Source organism: Amblyomma maculatum, chromosome 4 (genome assembly GCF_055883805.1).
Source record: "Amblyomma maculatum isolate TAMU_Amacu chromosome 4, ASM5588380v1, whole genome shotgun sequence".
NCBI classification, from domain to species: Eukaryota; Metazoa; Arthropoda; class Arachnida; order Ixodida; family Ixodidae; genus Amblyomma; species Amblyomma maculatum.
The window spans coordinates 87,839,102-87,857,585 of record NC_139347.1 but is presented as its reverse complement, the minus strand read 5'-3'; the positions used below and the strand labels follow the sequence as shown (position 1 = coordinate 87,857,585).

At 46.4% G+C, this 18,484-nt stretch overlaps 1 protein-coding gene across 1 annotated transcript in view; it reads right to left on the bottom strand.

Annotated features, from left to right (window-relative positions):
• Positions 1-3,854: 3,854 nt before the first annotated feature.
• The window catches only part of LOC146191593 (uncharacterized), a 55,597-nt gene continuing 40,967 nt past the window's right edge, over positions 3,855-18,484 (bottom strand). Inside the window, exons 11-16 of the mRNA XM_084600350.1 lie at positions 14,126-14,220; positions 13,227-13,264; positions 12,958-12,980; positions 12,010-12,114; positions 9,884-10,072; positions 3,855-4,100 (exon numbers count right to left, since the gene is read on the bottom strand). Coding sequence (XP_084456476.1) covers positions 3,855-4,100; positions 9,884-10,072; positions 12,010-12,114; positions 12,958-12,980; positions 13,227-13,264; positions 14,126-14,220 — 696 coding nt within the window. The remainder of the gene's footprint in view (positions 4,101-9,883; positions 10,073-12,009; positions 12,115-12,957; positions 12,981-13,226; positions 13,265-14,125; positions 14,221-18,484) is intronic.

Sequence of the window (18,484 nt, the reverse complement as noted above, 5' to 3'; positions counted from 1 at the left end):
AGTACGTCTTTTTTTTCTAAACTTCTTTTTTTTTGTTTCGAGCTAGAGGGTTAGATCATGGCCGCGATGGCCGTACTTCGATGGAGGCTAAGTAAAACAAAATAGCTGTGGTTTAGCTTGCAGTTTAACATGGAGTTACGCGAGAGCAATCTGCATGGCTACGTGAGGTACATCTTGAAAGCAAATGGCTTTTGCACATAGTACTTTAATCTATGGTTTCAGCTTTATTTATGCCATAGTGGAATCACTTCACGTATGATCACCTCTTGCCTCTCGTCGTTGATCATTCTCATTCTGGTGTATAAGACTTCAAGTGGTATGACATCGTCTCTACGTCGAACTCCGGGCCCACCGCCGTCACAACGTTCGAACAAATCTTCTGTCCTAGCAACTCGCTGTTGTCGATGGCCTCTACCAACTACCGATTTATCTGTCGTCTTCGTCTCCTTGTTCTTTTTCTTTTCTTCCTTTCTCTTTTTCTTTTCTTTTTCCTCCTCCTCCTCCTCCTCCTCCTCCTCCTCCCACGGACAGGCACGGACAGACACTCCGAAATTTGCGGGACTGTGGCCAACGTAGCTCGCCCTAAAAAATAGACCTGAGTGCTAGCTGCTCGATGTCAACGCACGTCAGTGAGCGCTGGTTGGTCTAAATTAAGTATATTCTACTAAGGCATCCCTAATACCCTACGTGTAATTTTGGTATTAGAATTAAATATACGGCGTTCCTTTTCCATGTGTCATTTGGTCATTTTGCTATCTTCAATTTACAATTTTACACACTGTTATGCCGCTTTCTCTTAACGCGCTGTGGGCTTCTGAGGGAAACTAAAGCGGAGACGAATGTCGCTTTCAATGAAATTTTTGATGTATTATTGATTCTATTGTGAACGTTTGTCTTACAAAAAGTATCTTCAGAAGGACGAACACGCAGGCCTAAATAAAATATTCTTGTCGTGTATTTTGATTTGATAGCAATGCTTTTTCCGCCACCACTGTATCGTTCTTTATACTTTGGTCTTAAGGGTCATGATGTGTTGAAAAAGGTGCGCAAAATGCAGATTTCTCCTTACTCTAAAACATTCTTCTTTAAATTATACACCGAAGCTCTACCTGTTAATGCATGGCTCCATAGAAAAAATATTTTTACATCTTTTGTAAGCTGCCGTCTGTGTGATGTGCCTGAAACAACTGAGCACTGTTTCATTAATTGCGAAGACGCAATTATTTTTTGGGATGTGCTGTAAAGAACTCAAAAGAAAGACTTTGTTCTAAATTCGTACAGTGTGCGGATATCGCGGTTACACAATCTGATTACGAACCATATGACATGTCTTTTCCTTATTGGACTTCATAGCTTGTGGAAGACACGCATGTTGGATCTCAACGCTGAACCTGTTGTTCCACCTAGACTCCATTTTAGCAGAATGATGCTGCAACTGAAAGACACTTATGATGAAAATGACTTTCAACCTGATTGGGTTCCGGTGGTGACACGGTGCTTATCTTTTCCTGCCTTTTAGTTGTGTTTTCTGTTGTGCATCTCAGCAATGGCTGAGGGCATTGTAAATAATCTGTGTATACATAACCCTTTCTCTACATAACCACGTATAATAAATACCATGTCAGAAAAAATATATATTCTTGCGGTGTACTTATCACATATCCGCCTAACACCCTAACACGCGGAAGGACCCAGGTTCGATTCCTGGCAGGCACATTTTTTTGTGTCCATGGACTTAGAAGTAAGTACCACTTGATGGCTGCATAAGCCGCATGTATTTTATATTTAAACCGTTCGGAGTGCCATGAAGGCAAAAACTATCCATCGTGATCTGAAACCTTGATATATTTGCGTGAATATGTGTGCAAAAGATTAAGTGAAGACATAGAAGAAGTGATAAGAATAACAGTATACGATCGGTTTTGTTTGCGGGGTTTTACGTCCCAAAACGACTCGGGCTATGGGAAACGCCATAGTGGAGGGCTTCGGAAATTTTGACCACTTGTGTTCTTGACCCTGCTGTGACATCGCACAGCAAACCGGCGTCTCGCGTTCCGTCTCTATTGCTTTTCGCCCCCATAAAGGTGCCGTACCGATAAGTATACGGGAGTTAGACTTGTTGAATGTTACGCACGTCGAGGTCCTCTTTGGAGAAGTGGTCCGCAAGGATCGACACGTTGCAGAAGTATGAGAAGGATGGACGTGCTTCTTGGCAGAAACGTATAACTAAATTTATTGACACTATTTGCAGTCCTTACCCTAAGACCAGTGCGGTAGCTAGCATACGAAATGATCGGGAACCTCAGGCAAAGGTATGCCCGCAACGAGACCCTGTCCTGCCTGACCGACGACTTACTCCCGTCGCGCTACTCATAACAATTCGTCGTTCCTCGGAGCGCGGCCAGCGCAAGCTTGACCAGGTATGAACACCTACTCCTCCGACTCTGCATCGAGAATCCCAATCCAAGTCTTCCCTTTGGCCCCAAAACACTTCTTCAACCAGAATTCTGGAGACCATTTCAGTGGCTAATAAGGAATGCGTCCGTTGGACCCAATCGGCGAGTTTTATTTAACCAATGGCACGCTGGTACTCCCGAGTTTGTTTATAGCATGTATTCCAAGGATTCGTTCGAGCTCTTACCTTTGAAGAAATGGCCGAGCGACCGAATCTCCCAAACAGCATTCAGCGTCTATATATATATGGCTGCGGTTCTCTCCGGCTAAGTCTGAATTTATAGTATTCCCGCAAGACTAGATTTCTTGCGCAACCACCACCGGCCGGTGAACACAATATTCACGGAGGCGCCATTCCTCGAGTAGCCGAAATTAAAAGGATGAACCTAATCTTACAAGAACACTATTTCAATAGTGATGCACTTCAAAAGCTTCTAGGAACTTCTCAACAATTTATGTGACTCATTCGCCGCGTTATTAATAGCAACTTTCGCTTGAGGGAAGAGAATACTCTCCGCATAACACAAGCCTTTGTGATTAGTCGCATAGCCTACATATGCCCCTACCTACATTTTAGGTCAGCTGAAAAGAGAAAGTGGGGGCCGTAAACAGAAAATGCGTTAAACAAGCAGTTCGGCTACCCATTCACACAACAGTCTAAGTGAGAACATTGAAGCGGTCACCATGCCGCAGTACGAATGGCTATCGGCACATCAAGTGGCAGACACATTCTGTCCACACCATAGGTACAAATTACGAACGACAAGGCAGACCGACAACTAACCTTCCCAAACACATACGAGAGCTCTTGGTCATCCCATCGATACCTGGGGACATGCACACAAATTTCCACGTTGAACGTCGTGCAGAGACAAATGTTTGGCCAAACATTTTATTAATGATAGGTACTTCTATAGTGTATATCGATGCAGCGGATTCCTCGACTGAAAACATGGTAGCAGTGGTTACCACAGAGCATGGCACAGTCATAACTGCTGGTACTATACGTACTCAAGCAGCACACATGTTGGAGAAAAGAACAGCAACTGCTCTAGACACTGCAGGATCCTCGCTAGAGCCCAAAAAACCTGCAATTACTCTAGACATTTGGGGATCCTCGCTACAGCCCAAATGATAGGGACAAGATAAGAAAGCATATCGATAGTTGTTCTTCGCTATATATTCTTAACAGATGTCATGTGATAATATATGTAGAATATAATTGCACGACCCTTCTAGGGCATCACAAGCGCTGCTCTTCAAAGCCACCATTGTCACTGTCACACACCTTTTCCCTCACCCTTGTTGAAAGTCACGAAATTCAAGCTCCGCTGGCTAGCGCGGCAACTGAGCAGTTATACGCCGGCACCGGCGCGCGAAGCCGGTAGCGGCCAAAGTGGTTAGCCGTGTCCTGCCGCTGCGCTTTCGGAGTGATCGGTGCCTTCGTCGTGCTCCTCATAGATGTGCTTGAGGCCCGAAGCGTAGTAGAGAAGCACCAGGTTCAAGCACTTGACGCGCATCTCGCTCGCCTCGAAAGCATTCCGCATCTCCTGGCTCGACACCTCGTCCGGAGCGGCTTGCAGCTGCTCTTGCAGCTTCTCCTTGCGCGCGCGCTCTGCCTCGAAGAGTGTCTTCACCTTCTGGTACTGCGGAAATGAAGAACCAAACCGGCTTGGTTGCACAAATGTCCACAGAAGCGACTAAGTTTCGCATTTATTACGGTCATCTCGGCGCGATGATTTCGCGATTACACCGACCCGGTGCGAACGAGGCAAACCGGAAACGATTTCAGTGTAGCTTGGCGTCGAAGTAATCTTGTAAGTTCGCACATGCGTGGTGTTCGAGACCACGGCACGTTACTTCGTCCTCGAAGTTCCCGCAGCGCCAGTAAGCACCCTGTTTCACTACTCTCCGCGCTCGGGCTAAAGCGACTCGCTGAACAGCTGACGTCCACATGCTCTGAGTTTTTATTCTAAAGGTTAGGGTTGAGTTAACCTAGTTTGCACGTGCGAAATCAACCAGCCTAACGGCCGCTAGTACAGTTAGACCCCGCCGGGGTGGCGCAGTGGTTACGGCGCTCGACTACTGTTCCCAAGGATGCGGGATCGAATCCCGGCCTCTGCGGCCGCTTTTCGATGGAGGCGAAAAGCAAAGGCGCCCGTGTGCTGTGCAATGTCAGTGCACGTTAAAGAACCCCAGGTGGTCGAAATTTCCGGAGTCCTCCACTATGGCGTCTCTCATAGCCTGAAATGCTTTGGGACGTTAAATCCCACAAACCAAGCCAGTAGAGTTAGAGAAAAAATTGAGTTTACAAAAACCTGTCAACAAGAACCCGGCAGAGACGCATTTAGCGCTTTGGCTCGGTTTCGACAGGTTCATGCGAAAGTTTTAAAGGAAAAAATTTTTGCAGTGGAAGAATTGGTAATTTGGAGGTAAGAGGGCAAATTGCTGAGAGGAAACAAAAAATGGGTAACCCGAGAGCGAGATTCTCCAGGACGCACGGCAGTGTATAAAATAAGGCAATCAAGAGACTCCGACGCGCAACAGTCCAGAGAGTGACGATGACGCCAGTCGTAATGAAATTCTTTTGATTAATTTCGGCAGCCTGGAATTTTTTATCGTGCGTCAAGATCTCATTGCAGGATTGCTTGTGCATTTTGATAAAATTGAATGATGGCTCGCGAAAGCTGGGCCTCTGTTCCCATGCCTCCGTGAGGTTTATCTTTCGTACTCTTCGTTTGTCATCAAAGAAAGGAAGCGAAACCGAAATGTTTTTCCGTGGATGGTTTCGCTAATATAACGCGGAAGCAACAAATAGAGATAGAACAGGGTTCTAGAGGTCTTGACATCGATTGAATTGCATGCATCGGTCTGTCTCGATCATAAGCGTTTTCAGCGCGAGCCAACCGATGGGAACAAATTAGCAAATGAACGACAAACTGGAACTGTAATTATAATTCTAAATGTAGAATTCTGGGTCAGTATTATTCTCGAGTCCATCAGGTAAGGTTTGCGACCCGACGCGGTGGTACAGTGGATTTGGTGCGCTGATTTTTATATCAACGTCATAAGTTCGATCTTGGTCACGTAATGCGTCCTTCGATGAAGGCACACATGCTCTCTGTGACGTAATTGATATCGAGCTCTTCCTGCGAGGCATCGTTTCGGGGCGTTAAACCGTGAAATTTACAATTATACTATTTGATAGAGACAAATCTATAAAATTGTATAAAAATGAAAGAAAGTTGCTGGCACATGCGCTGTAGGCAATGGCCTGAAACTATAAAAATGTGCGTGAATAAAGTCAATCGAGAGTATGCGCCCGCCCTTGTGTTCTTCGTGTCTTTATTTGCGCAATTGCTTAAGCAGATGATATTGATCCTTATTCAGCCTACCACGTGCTTTTTTTAACTATGCGTATTTTTCTTCTATGCATAGACAGGTAGTTGCATACAGTTTGTGCAGGTAGATTCGTACGACGAGGCAAACATTACGTACGTCGTAAATTGCAAAGGTACTGTTACTTCACTGAAACTAGCCATTCAACATAGTTTCTTTTTCTTCTTCATTTCTTTTTTTTTTTTTTTTGTACGGTGGAAAGATTACACTGCGACGTCTAAGGATGCCCACCCCGTAGGCTAGTCACATATCAAGCTTCATAATCTGCATCGTGATTTGAGATATTGTCCGCGGGAAATGCGACTTATTAGAACGCTATGCAGGGGCACGCCAATATTCGAATTTCTAACTTACAGTCGCATATCCTTCTACCATCAATATTAGTAATATCAGTGGAATTGAAAAATCGACTGATGCCGCCTTACAGATGGCAATGTTTGATGTTGGAAAGAGAAGACGAAGAGCTTTTAAAAGCGTTTTATCTAACATCTAGCAACAACACGAAGCCGACTAGGAAAACATTTAAAACTGGATTTACCTTTAATTTTCGGATATAATCTTATGCCTTAGAACTGAGAAATGTTAGGAAACATTTTTACTACTAATCTCCTAATTGAACTCTGTCAGGTACGTTGCGTAACGTCCATATTCACAGACCACAATAATGTATAGAGAAAATATATTTAGGTTAACAAAGCTGCAGAGGGGAAAAAATGTTTTAATCGCAGTCGGGTTACGAAACATAAATAAAATCGAATGAAACCGAGAGAGGGAATAATTATTGCAAGTGGCTTACTGAACTATCGCAGTTAAGATGTGTGCCTTGTAGCAGTGAGCCACATAGACCTGAGATAGATACTGTGGAAAACCAGTTTCCTCCCCCTTCGCCGCGACCGACCACCACTACCCCAACGAGCTTCATGGCAGCGCCGGCTGGGAGAGGAGGTAAATACCTCCCCTTGGGGGAAGGAGACCAGCGATGGGTGCGCCACCGAGACATCTACGCGGGTTCCCGCGAGAAGACGAGAGGGAGCTTCTGGATCCAGCCGGCAACGAGAGCGGTCGTCTCCCGCCGCCTCTCCCGGCAAATGCCGGGGGATAGCGGGCACGGAGTACGCTGCGCACACGGGAGGACCCGTTGTGCACGACCTGGTTCCCAACGGCGAAGCGACCGGTAAATACCGCACGCTCGCGCCGCCTCCCACGGCAAGCGCCATGGTATGGCTTCGTCCGAAGAATGCGGCGCGCACGGGAGATCCCGGCCTCCATATTCACGGCGCGTTCAAATGTCCGCCGCCGAAATCGCACCCCCCTTCCCCAGCCGGTGAGTCAAAAGTCCTTCTTACGTAGCCTTGCCCTTCCAAGGAAAACCTTGTTGATGTATAGCTAGCCGGCATGCTCTGTATTATTTGCAAGTGTAATAGCATTCGAGTATTAACTATGTGTCTTCCCCGTCCTTTGTCCCCTTTGTTCCCCTCCGTGGGTCGCTAGCGAGGACGTTGCACCTGCGGACTAGGAGCGGGGCGGAAGACCGTCCCCCTCATATCCCCACAATGGCGCCTCAACGTGGTTCTCTCGTGCAGAAGCACTTGAGCTACTTACCCCTCCCTAGGGACAAAGGACGATAGTCAGTTCGCGGCGTGGAGTGCCTGCCCGGACTTTTAATTTTATGCCTGACCCGACATCGCTATGCTAGCAAGGCTAATGTGCTTTCTTGACGGCGAGGTGGGAGGAGTTGCAGCGAGAACAAATGATGGTGCATGTATTTGTGTGTGTGTGGAGCATTTTTAATCGTGTGTGTGTGTGTGTGTGTGTGTGTGTGTGTGTGTGTGTGTGTGTGTGTGTGTGTGTGTGTGTGTGTGTGTGTGTGTGTGTGTGTGTGTGTGTGTGTGTGTGTGTGTGTGTGTGTGTGTGTGTGTGTGTGTTCCGAGACCTTCGAGAGGTACAGCCACGAGGTCCGTACATGGAGCACGAGACCGAGCCGTCCACGGAGAACAGCACGCCGGAAGCGAGTGAGTGCCTCAGCCGGGACGGTGGCCCTACTTTTCTTGTATATAGTTGTAAATATTTCCTCTTCTGTCTCTTTGGCTCTGGGAGCCAGGTGCAGCAATCGGCTGGCTGGTATTGCAGCCGTGATTGCAGGAAAGCACCGGGGCGCTCCGACACCGCTGGACGCGGTGGGCGCCGTTCGCTCAGAAGTTGCCTTTGGATGGCAGCGAGCGAGTAGGGTCACCCTGGGTTCCTTGGCGGAGATGCACATCCTTGCGGCGCTGCGTTCTAACTATTATCCTTAGGTAGCGCTAGAGCGAGTAGACTTAAGGCTCTTTTTGGGAGCTGCCTGTCGCGCATCGGAGGACAGGCTAACCGTGGCATACAGCTTGCGCAAATGCGTTTTGCTTGTTTTATATTGACCTCGCTGTAGCCGAACATCTCGCTGGATTAGAGAAAGCTAACTTCGTTCAAATGTACTTGGTATTTTTGGGCTGAGAAGGAGAATCTGAAATTATGTGGAACCAGATTACTATGCCGGCAAACGAACCACGGATGCCCGTGCTTCGTTCGGATTAACGGAACGCAGTGCGGTGCCGGATAAAATTGTTTGGCACTCGCATTGGCCCGCATTTTACCAAATGGTCATTTTGCTCAATTTATTCAACCTTTTTGGAGATCCGGAGGGTTGTGCAGATATCAAGTGAAGCCGCCTGGACCTGCTGCCATTGTTTACGTTCCTGCCTGCTGCCCTGCGGCCGTGAATCACCGAAGCTCGGAGTCTCACGGAACCAGTCCGGCTTAACGGGAGGGGAGGCCAACCCCCTGCCTGCCAAGAAAGGTGCGTCAGCGGCAACAAAACCCTCCCGTCACGCTGGCTTCTGGGACCTGCCGATGGACAGCGGAGGCCCACCTTGCTGCTCGTCCGATGACACCAACGTTTGGATCGCCCTGCTAAGCCTGGTGTTTACCTCGCGGATGGCGTCCAAGGAGCAGCTCTCGACAACCATAGGTGAACATTTAAGGAGGGGGGGGGGGGGGGATGTGGAAAACCAGTTTCCTTCCCCTTCGCCGCGACCGACCACCACCACCCCAAAGAGCTTCATGGCAGCGCCGGCTGGGAAAGGAGGTAAATACCTCCCCTTGGGGGAAAGAGACCAGCGATGGGTGCGCCACCGAGACGTCTACGCGGGTTCCCGCGAGAAGACGAGAGGGAGCTTCTGGATCCAGCCGGCAACGAGAGCGGTCGTCTCCTGCCGCCTCTCCCGGCAAATGCCGTGGGATAGCGGGCACGGAGTACGCTGCGCACACGGGAGGACCCGTTGTGCACGACCTGGTTCCCAACGGCGAAGCGACCGGTAAATACCGCACGCTCGCGCCGCCTCCCACGGCAAGCGCCATGGTATGGCTTCGTCCGAAGAATGCGGCGCGCACGGGAGATCCCGGCCTCCATATTCACGGCGCGTTCAAATGTCCGCCGCCGAAATCGCACCCCCCTTCCCCAGCCGGTGAGTCAAAAGCCCTTCTTACGTAGCCTTGCCCTTCCAAGGAAAACCTTGTTGATGTATAGCTAGCCGGCATGCTCTGTATTATTTGCAAGTGTAATAGCATTCGAGTATTAACTATGTGTCGCCCCCGTCCTTTGTCCCCTTTGTTCCCTCCGCGGGTAGCTAGCGAGGACGCTGCACCTGCGGAGTAGGAGCGGGGCGGAAGACCGTCCACCTTTAAACCCCCACAATACCCACCAGTGTAGTTAAAACAACAGACCAACCGTAGGCAAAAGTTCGCGAAGCTCATTTTAATATCAAGATATATTTGCTTCATCGTTGCCTTTGTACGCAGACTAGAACAGAATTTAAGCTTCTCGAACTCAACTCGCAGGTTATACATTACGAAGCGTTCATCCTCACGTAATGCGCTCTGAATACAAATAAGAATATGAATTTCGCGCTCCGTTAACTTTTTGTTGCCTGTGTACAGGTATGTGAACAGCAGTGCTCTTACATAAGCTGCGTGCGCACTTTAGGCACACGTTACTTACGACGTTTCGCACGCGCTCCATGCGAGCCTGGGGCTCCAAGTTAGCGTGTATGTTCCTGGCGGCATTCACGGCTTTAGAGAAGGTGTGCACGCCGAATCCACGGCCGGCGAGATCCAACAGCACGTCCTCGAGCTGGCTTGCGTTGTCAGTCATTTCGAGCCGTCTGAAGAATTCCTCGTCGCCATGGGACTGCGCATGTACTTCCTGTATTTCACTGTATACTATATGATCTATATATACATCATATTTCCTCTACAGGGCGCGAGGGATCAGCGCCGTGAAACAATTTCGTACAACAACACAGGAGACGAAACACTTGTTTTCTTTGTAAGAGACATCCTGCAAAAGGGCTATTTAACAGGAACGACGCTACCGCTTTCTCTACTGGTATTTTCTAGTAATAGAGAGATAAAAAAAGGCAAGGGGAGCGTTTTAACAGGAAAGCCTTTATAGTCTCATGAGCGCGGACAGAATATGTGCGTCCGTGGAGGTTGTCACAGCGTCATTGTTGAGGAATGAATTGACCTATAAGTAGAGAATAGTTGTATGAGGTAGAGGATGAAAAAGAAACGTATCTGGGCGCAAAATGTCGTTCACGTGGAATAATTAGTTAATTAATTGTACTAAAGAAGTGAATTCTACGTCAAAATAGCGAAGGGCACGATACAGTGTGCAGACATCAAAACAGCCACGAACGTCGAAATTAGGCAGGATAAATAAAACTTGTGCAAAATACGTGCAAAAACGTTGCAAAGCTTTAATATCAAGCCTCGTCATTGCATTCTCAAATTAAAATAGTTAACCAAAAGTAAAAGAAGAAAAAGTAATAAAAGACAAAAAAGAGTAAAAACAGAGAGAAAACAAAAACAAGAAAAACCGTGAAAGAGCAAAACAGAAAAAAAAAGAGCAAGAGAAAGAAAAAAGAAAAAGGAAGCAAATATGTGCGAGGTGTCGCAGGAAAGGCTTTCACTTAAGAGAGATCTAAACGCCTTAAACTAATTTTTCTTTTAAGTCAGAACGAAAATTTCTTTCTTCCCGTTTTTAATATCTAGCTAAATAACAGGTACTGAATCTCGCGGATAAATTACACTGCTGAAGCAGCATCTTCCCCCGAGTCACCAAGCCGCAACAGAAAGGCGTGACATTTTCGCTTAGGCAGTAAGAGACAAGGGAAGAAGAAATTAAATCTAGCCACCTCAATCTGCGGGAAGGTCTGTGGCGCAGTGCAGGAATTTTTCTCGACAACAGCGCAGTACATGGGCGTTAACGCGAACAGCCGGACTAATACCTTTGTAATTCTAGTACAACACACACAGTCGGACTAAAGATGAACGGGTAAATGGGGCAGATAGTCAATATCCTCGACTTAAGGGTAGGACGTCTCTATAGTTCAAATGCAGAATTGAGAAGGAGCGTAAGCTAGAACCCAATTCCATTGTATAAGTTGTTGTCGAGAAATATGCTTGCCATTGAATGCTCAGAATTCACCTAAATACATGAGAGCTCCGATTCTCTGGCTCTAACCACAGCATCGAGGAGGGTAAAATCTGATGCACTTGTAGGGAGGCGGATTAGGAAAGAAAGTTAAAATAGAGTGGACAGCGATAAATAGACGCTCAATCGAAATTGAAGTTTTCTTTACGAAAGTGACCGTAAAATTATAAAATTGTGGAATTCCTAAACTTAAGTTTTGCATTCCGCAGTATAATCTAGCATTTATAAATTTTAGCACGATTACGTATATCTTTCGAAAAGGTATGAAGTTGACGGTTAAAAATTTTGCGTTCCTCATGGTTCAGGACAGTTTAGAGAAACCTGTATTCAGGATGAATGGTAGACACGTGAATTGAAAATAAATTTTTTATTGTTTTGTGTCACTCTGTTTAAACCTATTGCAAACAGCTCGATCACCAGTAGAACCTTTTTTATGCGACATAATGAAGGACACATTTTCTGCGCAATTTCATTCCTGCCTTGGTTTAGTTAGTGCGCGCAGTGTCGTACATTTACCCTTGTGCAAGCTTGTTTTCCTTGCTTGAACAGGACATAACTGTCCGTGCATTTGCCTCCTTCATACTGCAATCTTCCGTTCACTTTGCAAGTCTAATGCAGCATTATCTACCCACCGGTGGCGACGTCGAAGTAGGCGCCGCCTTTGACTTCGCACCGTGCGGGTGAGCGGGGACCACCGCTTTGACTTGAGTGGCCAGCATTCGCATTTCCTGCTCTTCCTGCTCGCGAGCAGAGAAGGAAGTTAATAAATAATAATAATAATAATAATAATAATAATAATAATAATAATAATAATAATAATAATAATAATAATAATAATAATAATAATAATAATAATTGGTTCACAGGAAAGAAAAGCGCAGTATCTGTCACACTTGTTTCTGTGCACACCTGAACCGCACCGTAAGGGAAAGGAGGAAGGTGGGAGTGAAAGCGCACAAATAGAAAGATGCCGTAGTGGTGGGCCAAGGAGTAATTTCGACCACCTGGGGATCTTTAACGGGGCTGGGACTGGTAGATCCCCGCCGTTTGAAGGGGGGGGGGGGGGGGGGGGGATCTACATCGCACAACGCATGGACGCCCCTCCGTTTTGGCCCCGTCGAAACGCAGCCGCCAACGGGTACGAACCAGGGTACTCCGGCACAGTAGTCGAGCATCTTAACCACTGCACCACCGCGGCGGGACAGGAAGGAATTTGTCAAAGCGCAAGTATAACGCAGCCTCGTTGGGGCATTATTGTCAGATTTTTAAGCGGTAAAACATGATTTTGGACCACAAGGTCAGCGGTGAAGTGAAAGTGTTTGAAATAATTCCTATGTTAGTTGGAATTCTTCAACACCTACCACGAGTCTTACGCACGACAGTTACACGCGCTCTCTTTATATTTACTCGGTCGCCTACATGACAGACCCGCTAACACTGATATTCACATTTGAAAAAGAAGAAAGCAGTATATTTAGCTACTCTCGGGCCACGCGAATCGTGTGTGCCTTCAACAAGAAGATCTGTAACGAGTACACCAGATATCAAAAGGGTTGAAGAAGGCAATCACCAGTACTTACCTTTGAGCTGGCGTCGGTCTTTTCTGCAAACGAGGAAAATACAGGTGTCGTCATATATAGTACTGTAGTTTTTTTATGAGTGGCTGCACTAGATTCCCACGAGAAGGGCTGCCAAAACAGCCACCCATAAAGACGGGGGGGGGGGGGGGGGGGGGGGGAGGGAATGGCGCCAGACCCGTCCTGTTCTCTAAGGACACTTTTTTTAAGAAATAAACAATCTCGCTCGGGAATACATTTTGCTGTGTTCCTTAAGTGTAGCTCCTACTAACCTCCTATGGGTTCTGCTTCTTCTTCTGGCCACATTTTTCTGGAACGAAATGAGAGCAATCAATTAAAAGGCATTTAAGGCTGTCCAAGTTGCGTAGATAAAATGGCGTCTCCTTGTAGTACTGCCGCCATCGCATTTTGCATGCATAACCGCTGATCGAGCCATGCATGGTTAACCATCACCGGTGCGAGAATCGCACAATATGAAGGCTAATAGAGCCCTAATTAGAACAATGCCAACTCGCAGCTAGTATCGAATGAGTCTAGAAAAGTAGCTGCTTCTTGTCTGCAGCTGGGTGAAACATTTTGGTCCTTGCTTTTGCATGGGTATGCATAGATGTGACATTTGAGCGAGTCATTCCTACGAATGCCTTCGGGCACCAAATCATAGGGGGCCACTTGAAAAGGGAGTTGGTATTTTTTGTTTTGTTTTTTTTTTAGTGGAGGGGAGGGGGGAGGGGGTTGATTGCTTTATCCAGCTATGTTGAGTCAACTGAAACGCTACTTCATGTTTCAGTTAAGATAAATGAACGACAAGCAAGCCAGCATATATCTTCCAAATAAATGGTTACCATGCCTGCATTGGGACATTGCGCTTGCGCCGCTGTTTCCCGTCATGTTGGGAGATGTGTATTATGAAAGTGTGAGTTGAAGAAAAGTTAATACAATCACAGCGACGCAATGAAAACATAGTTTTAAAAATCTGACATAGATATGTGCACGTCAATAAATGCATGTTTCTGAAGCATAAGAAAAAAAAAAAAGTAACGCTAGCCGCAGCTTGACCTAACTTGCTCCTTCATAGTAAAAACTATCGGCGGGAAAATCCTACGTAACCCATTCTATTCCTTGAAAGTGCGCGCAGAGGATGTCATCGTTAGCGGTGACCCTTGTGACTTACTGTTTGCACAAGCTCATTAGCATGGTTTTATCATTGCATCGGCTATGTATGATCATCCGGCACACTTTGCAGCGCATACCCTTGTTGAGCCAGATCTGTGAAAGAAGGAACGCAAAGAAAGGAGAGCGTAACATTTGTATGTTGCTGTGCTTATTTTTGAAGCAAAGAACACAAGTGTACAAAAAATGGGATAGTGGGATTCCAGGCAATCTTTTTTTTTTATTTTTGGCATCGGAGACAAAGCTGAAGAGACGAAACATGCCGTCTACGGAGCACGATATTATATACAGCTGCCGTTATATAATTTATATTCCTTATTTTGGATGAAGGAGCGATTTTTCCGCGTCATGTCAAAGAAAGTTTGCTTGGGCTTTACCGTCCAAGAGTGCCAACACATCGTCGGAAAGTAAAAAAGGTGTTGCAAAGCAAAACACAAGTGAGAAACAGGCAAGCGGGTATCATCGCCATTGGAAAGGGCTGCAGTTATCGTCTGCAACTGATCGCAAAGCTCAAGAGACACCGAGATATCAAAAGTTCATGCCGTGAACCCAGAATTATTTGCTGGAGTGACAACTACGGACACATCATTCCGATCGCTTATTCTTTTATTGCGTAGAAATTCATTGTAAAATTTAGTGTTTGCTCTGATCATTTGTTTCTGTTTTTTGCATTGATAATCTATTATTTCATTACCGTTATATACAATGTTTTGTATCATTATAACCATTGTTTTATGGTCTAGGCAAGTTGAACGGAATACCTTGCGCGAGATCTGTGCGCTGATGTGTCACTTGTGACTTGTCAATCACTCTGATGACGTCATCATAAGAATAAAAATCCTGTCTCCACAGCGAATAGAACCTCAGCCTAGCGCTTTAACAAATTGCGCCATGCCCGGGACCTTGAAAGGCTCATCATAGTTCTCGTTGTCTACCGTGAGATAACTGTATCGATGACAATGACGCTGCAATTAATGATAATGATAATGATTATAGTAGCATGCTAATGGCGGTGTATTTAGTTTATAATGATTATGAGAGCAAACGTGATGCACCGTGTGCAGCAGCAATGCCCCAGCTTTCGGATTTCTGCAGTGTGGATTTGACAGTGCTCTCGGATTTTTTTCTGTTCAAGTACATTTCAGTGTTGCTGCTTATTTGTTAGTTCAATTAGTATTAATTGACTTCTCATTCCGTGAGAGTCGTTTAGGATCCTCGCCTGCATATCTCCTAGCATGTGTCCTATAAATTATTATGTTAAAGCGACCGGCACACGGGCTATGGAGACGCCGCAGTGAAGCGCTGAGTTTAACATCGACAATCAGGCGCGTTTCGTAATGTGAACACATCGCAAGGCACATGGGCGCTTAGGATCAGGGTCCCAGCTCTGAAACAATGAGCCATCGGGGCGGGATTCCTGAGAAACGCTATCGCTAACAAAAGAACTATGCATTAACGTTGCTTCCTTTCCAGGAACCGATGTCTGACGCTAAGTATGTGACAAAGAAGACAAGTGTGTGGTACAGTGTTGAATCAATATCGTATTCTCTCCCTCCCTCGATCCGTCCCTCCCCCCTCCTTCCGTCCCTCACACTTTTTCTCTCTCTGTGTGTAGCTTGCACTTGACCAAAGTGTATGGATATGTTAAGCTGCTCGAGCGGAAGTCGGATGAAATTGCTTCCTGTGTCTGTAAATGAAAACACCTTTAATAAGAACGAGGTCATAAGAAGTCTAAAATAGCGACACACTGGCGCATCTGAAACGAAACGGCGCACTGGTATAGCATTTAACCGCGCTAATCGAGAACTTTTTCATACTTAGCTTACTGACTAGCCGATTTGTTCAGACCAGATATTGATTTCAAGTTGGAGTGCTACTCGACAAAGAGCCGCAAGCATAGAGTAAATATACAATTCGAAATTGTGCGCTACACTGGAAGATATATTTCATCATCTGAACACCTACAGCTGCTTCATTTTCACAGGCAAAGCGTATTCAATACATTTTCTACGGAGTATGTAAAATTTAGTACCATCAAAGAGGTGACAACGATAAAGTAATGGTGCCTTCTTTCATAAACTGTATCTTACATGAAGCTTTCAAATTCCCCCCCCTTTTTTTTTTACTGTGAATCGAAAACAAAATTTTTGATTACGGCTGTCCAAGTTTGATTCACACTAACATGTTTACATTCTTCTTGTGTTGGCTGCAAGCTCTGCGAAAGTGAATTCTTTTAGATTTTTTATTGGTTTTGTAAAGAAGAAGATGACACTGCGTCGAGACAAACGACGATGAAGGCTTCTGGGTACTTCACCGATCAGCTGTCGCGCGCACGTGAAGCTAATGCTGCCTTGGTCGGACCCGACATTGTGCTTCGCAACATGATTGCCTTGCGGCGGCACCGGTCGCCGTCTCCAGTACTCCGGACATCACAATAAACCCCTCTTCCTTTGGTGGAGGTGCTGGGTCGACGCGTACACGATCACTGTGGAGCTCCGCAGCCGTACGATAGCAATGGAGACAAACGAGGTAGTCCAACAGCCAGTAGCGGTTGCAGTCCATCTCATGCTCCGGTGACATTTGGCAGCGAGACCTCGCCGTTTTCAGCGGGTTGAGCGACCAGGACATTGACGATTGGTTGGCCTCGTACGAGCATAACTGAGATGACCGCATGAAGATCAACAACGTCATCTTCTACCTGAACGACGCTGCTAACCTGTGGTTTAGGAATCATGATGCCGGCAGACCAATTTGGGCCACCTTGAAGACAACGTTCGCGGACGTTTTCGGTCGTCCCACAGTGCGGAAACTACGCGCTGAACAATCCCTACGGTATACAAGAGAAATGCGCATCAACTTATACAGGACGCAGGAAGAAACACATACAACAGTTCACGAGCGCCACCTTCGTTCGTGAACTTTTGTATGTGTTTCTTCCTTTGTCCTGTCTAAGTTGTTGCGCATTTCTCTTATATACTATGCAGAACCAACTAGCCCGACAACACGTTCTTCTGAATCCCTACGGGTGCGAGCCCAGCATGAAGGTGAAACCTTCACTAAAGCTACATGAAGATGTGGATTTGTGTAAGCATGTCGACACGTCTATGGATGAGGCTGAAAAGATAAAGAACATGATGAAGGGCCTTGACAATGATGCATTCCACATTCTGTTGGCAAAGAGCCCACCACTGTGGATTCAGTCTACAATCTTTGACAGAGTTCCGACGAGTTGCGCAAGCAACGCCTCTGCACTCGTCGCCCTCCCACACCTCCCAGCCGCGTAGCCGCGTAGAGCCAAAAAAAGAAAACTTTGCGGCACTGTTTCGTGGTTTTGCGCACGTCGATGAGACAGTCTGAAAAGCCGGGAGATATAATTCCACTTCTTTCCTGCCACTATCAGCCCGATGAGAAGGAAGCTGTGGGTGCAGAATATGCGGATCCGAAAGCCTGTCACAACATCAATGGTCTTGTGTTCCCGGAGTTTTTAGGGGAACGATCTCATTTTCCCAAATATAAAAATCGATCTCTTTATGGATTTGTCTTAATTTGTCGTGGCTCGTCGACTTAACTGTGGCAGCCATGCAACAGAAACGACTGCAAAATTGTACCATGTCTGTAAACCAAGCTGCAATCAGTGTCGTCATATATTTATATAAGGCTTTTTTTTTGTGTGTGTCAACTGTCAAAGAACGGACACGACGCGTGTGTCTGTGTTCGTTCTGTTTGTCTCTTCCACTTTTGCGCCTTGCATCAGCTAAGTTGATCTTCGCCTGTTCTGCGCCTAGTAATTGGATTACTGTCAAAGGAAAAGCGAGCTTTCACTACTCGCGCAGTGGCGCCTAAGCCGCGCCCCACGTCGCAACGCCCAGGCATGAGCCGGCTTGTCTCCAAGCGGCCCTCTGCAGGGCGCAGAAAGCAAAATTTTACAAAAGATTCACGATTTTACAGCGCGTATTCAAGCCAGCAGGATAATGAAGGAAAGAGGAAATTGTCGAAATAAAGTATAGTTAAGCGCTCGAATTAGTTTGGTAGCACAGCGCTCCAGGCTCCTAAGGAAGCCTGCTCGCGAATGTACACGTACAGATACGTTGCTTCGTCGACTGATGTGACGACATGCGGAAATTTCACTGACGGTTGGCTCCCTGAATTAAAGTCCGTTCAGGCTACAAAAGGAAATGAAACGATCCCGAGCCATTCACATTGCAGCGTCAGGCAATAATTACCTGCCACAATGCGGCATTGAAAGCGAGATTTCCTAGCAATGTTTCTGACTTTCTCGACGTGCAGGACCTCTCCGCGCTCGCAATTTTTACGCTTCGTCAGGCTTGGTAGCGGCTAAAGATTATGCGTAGTTTTATTT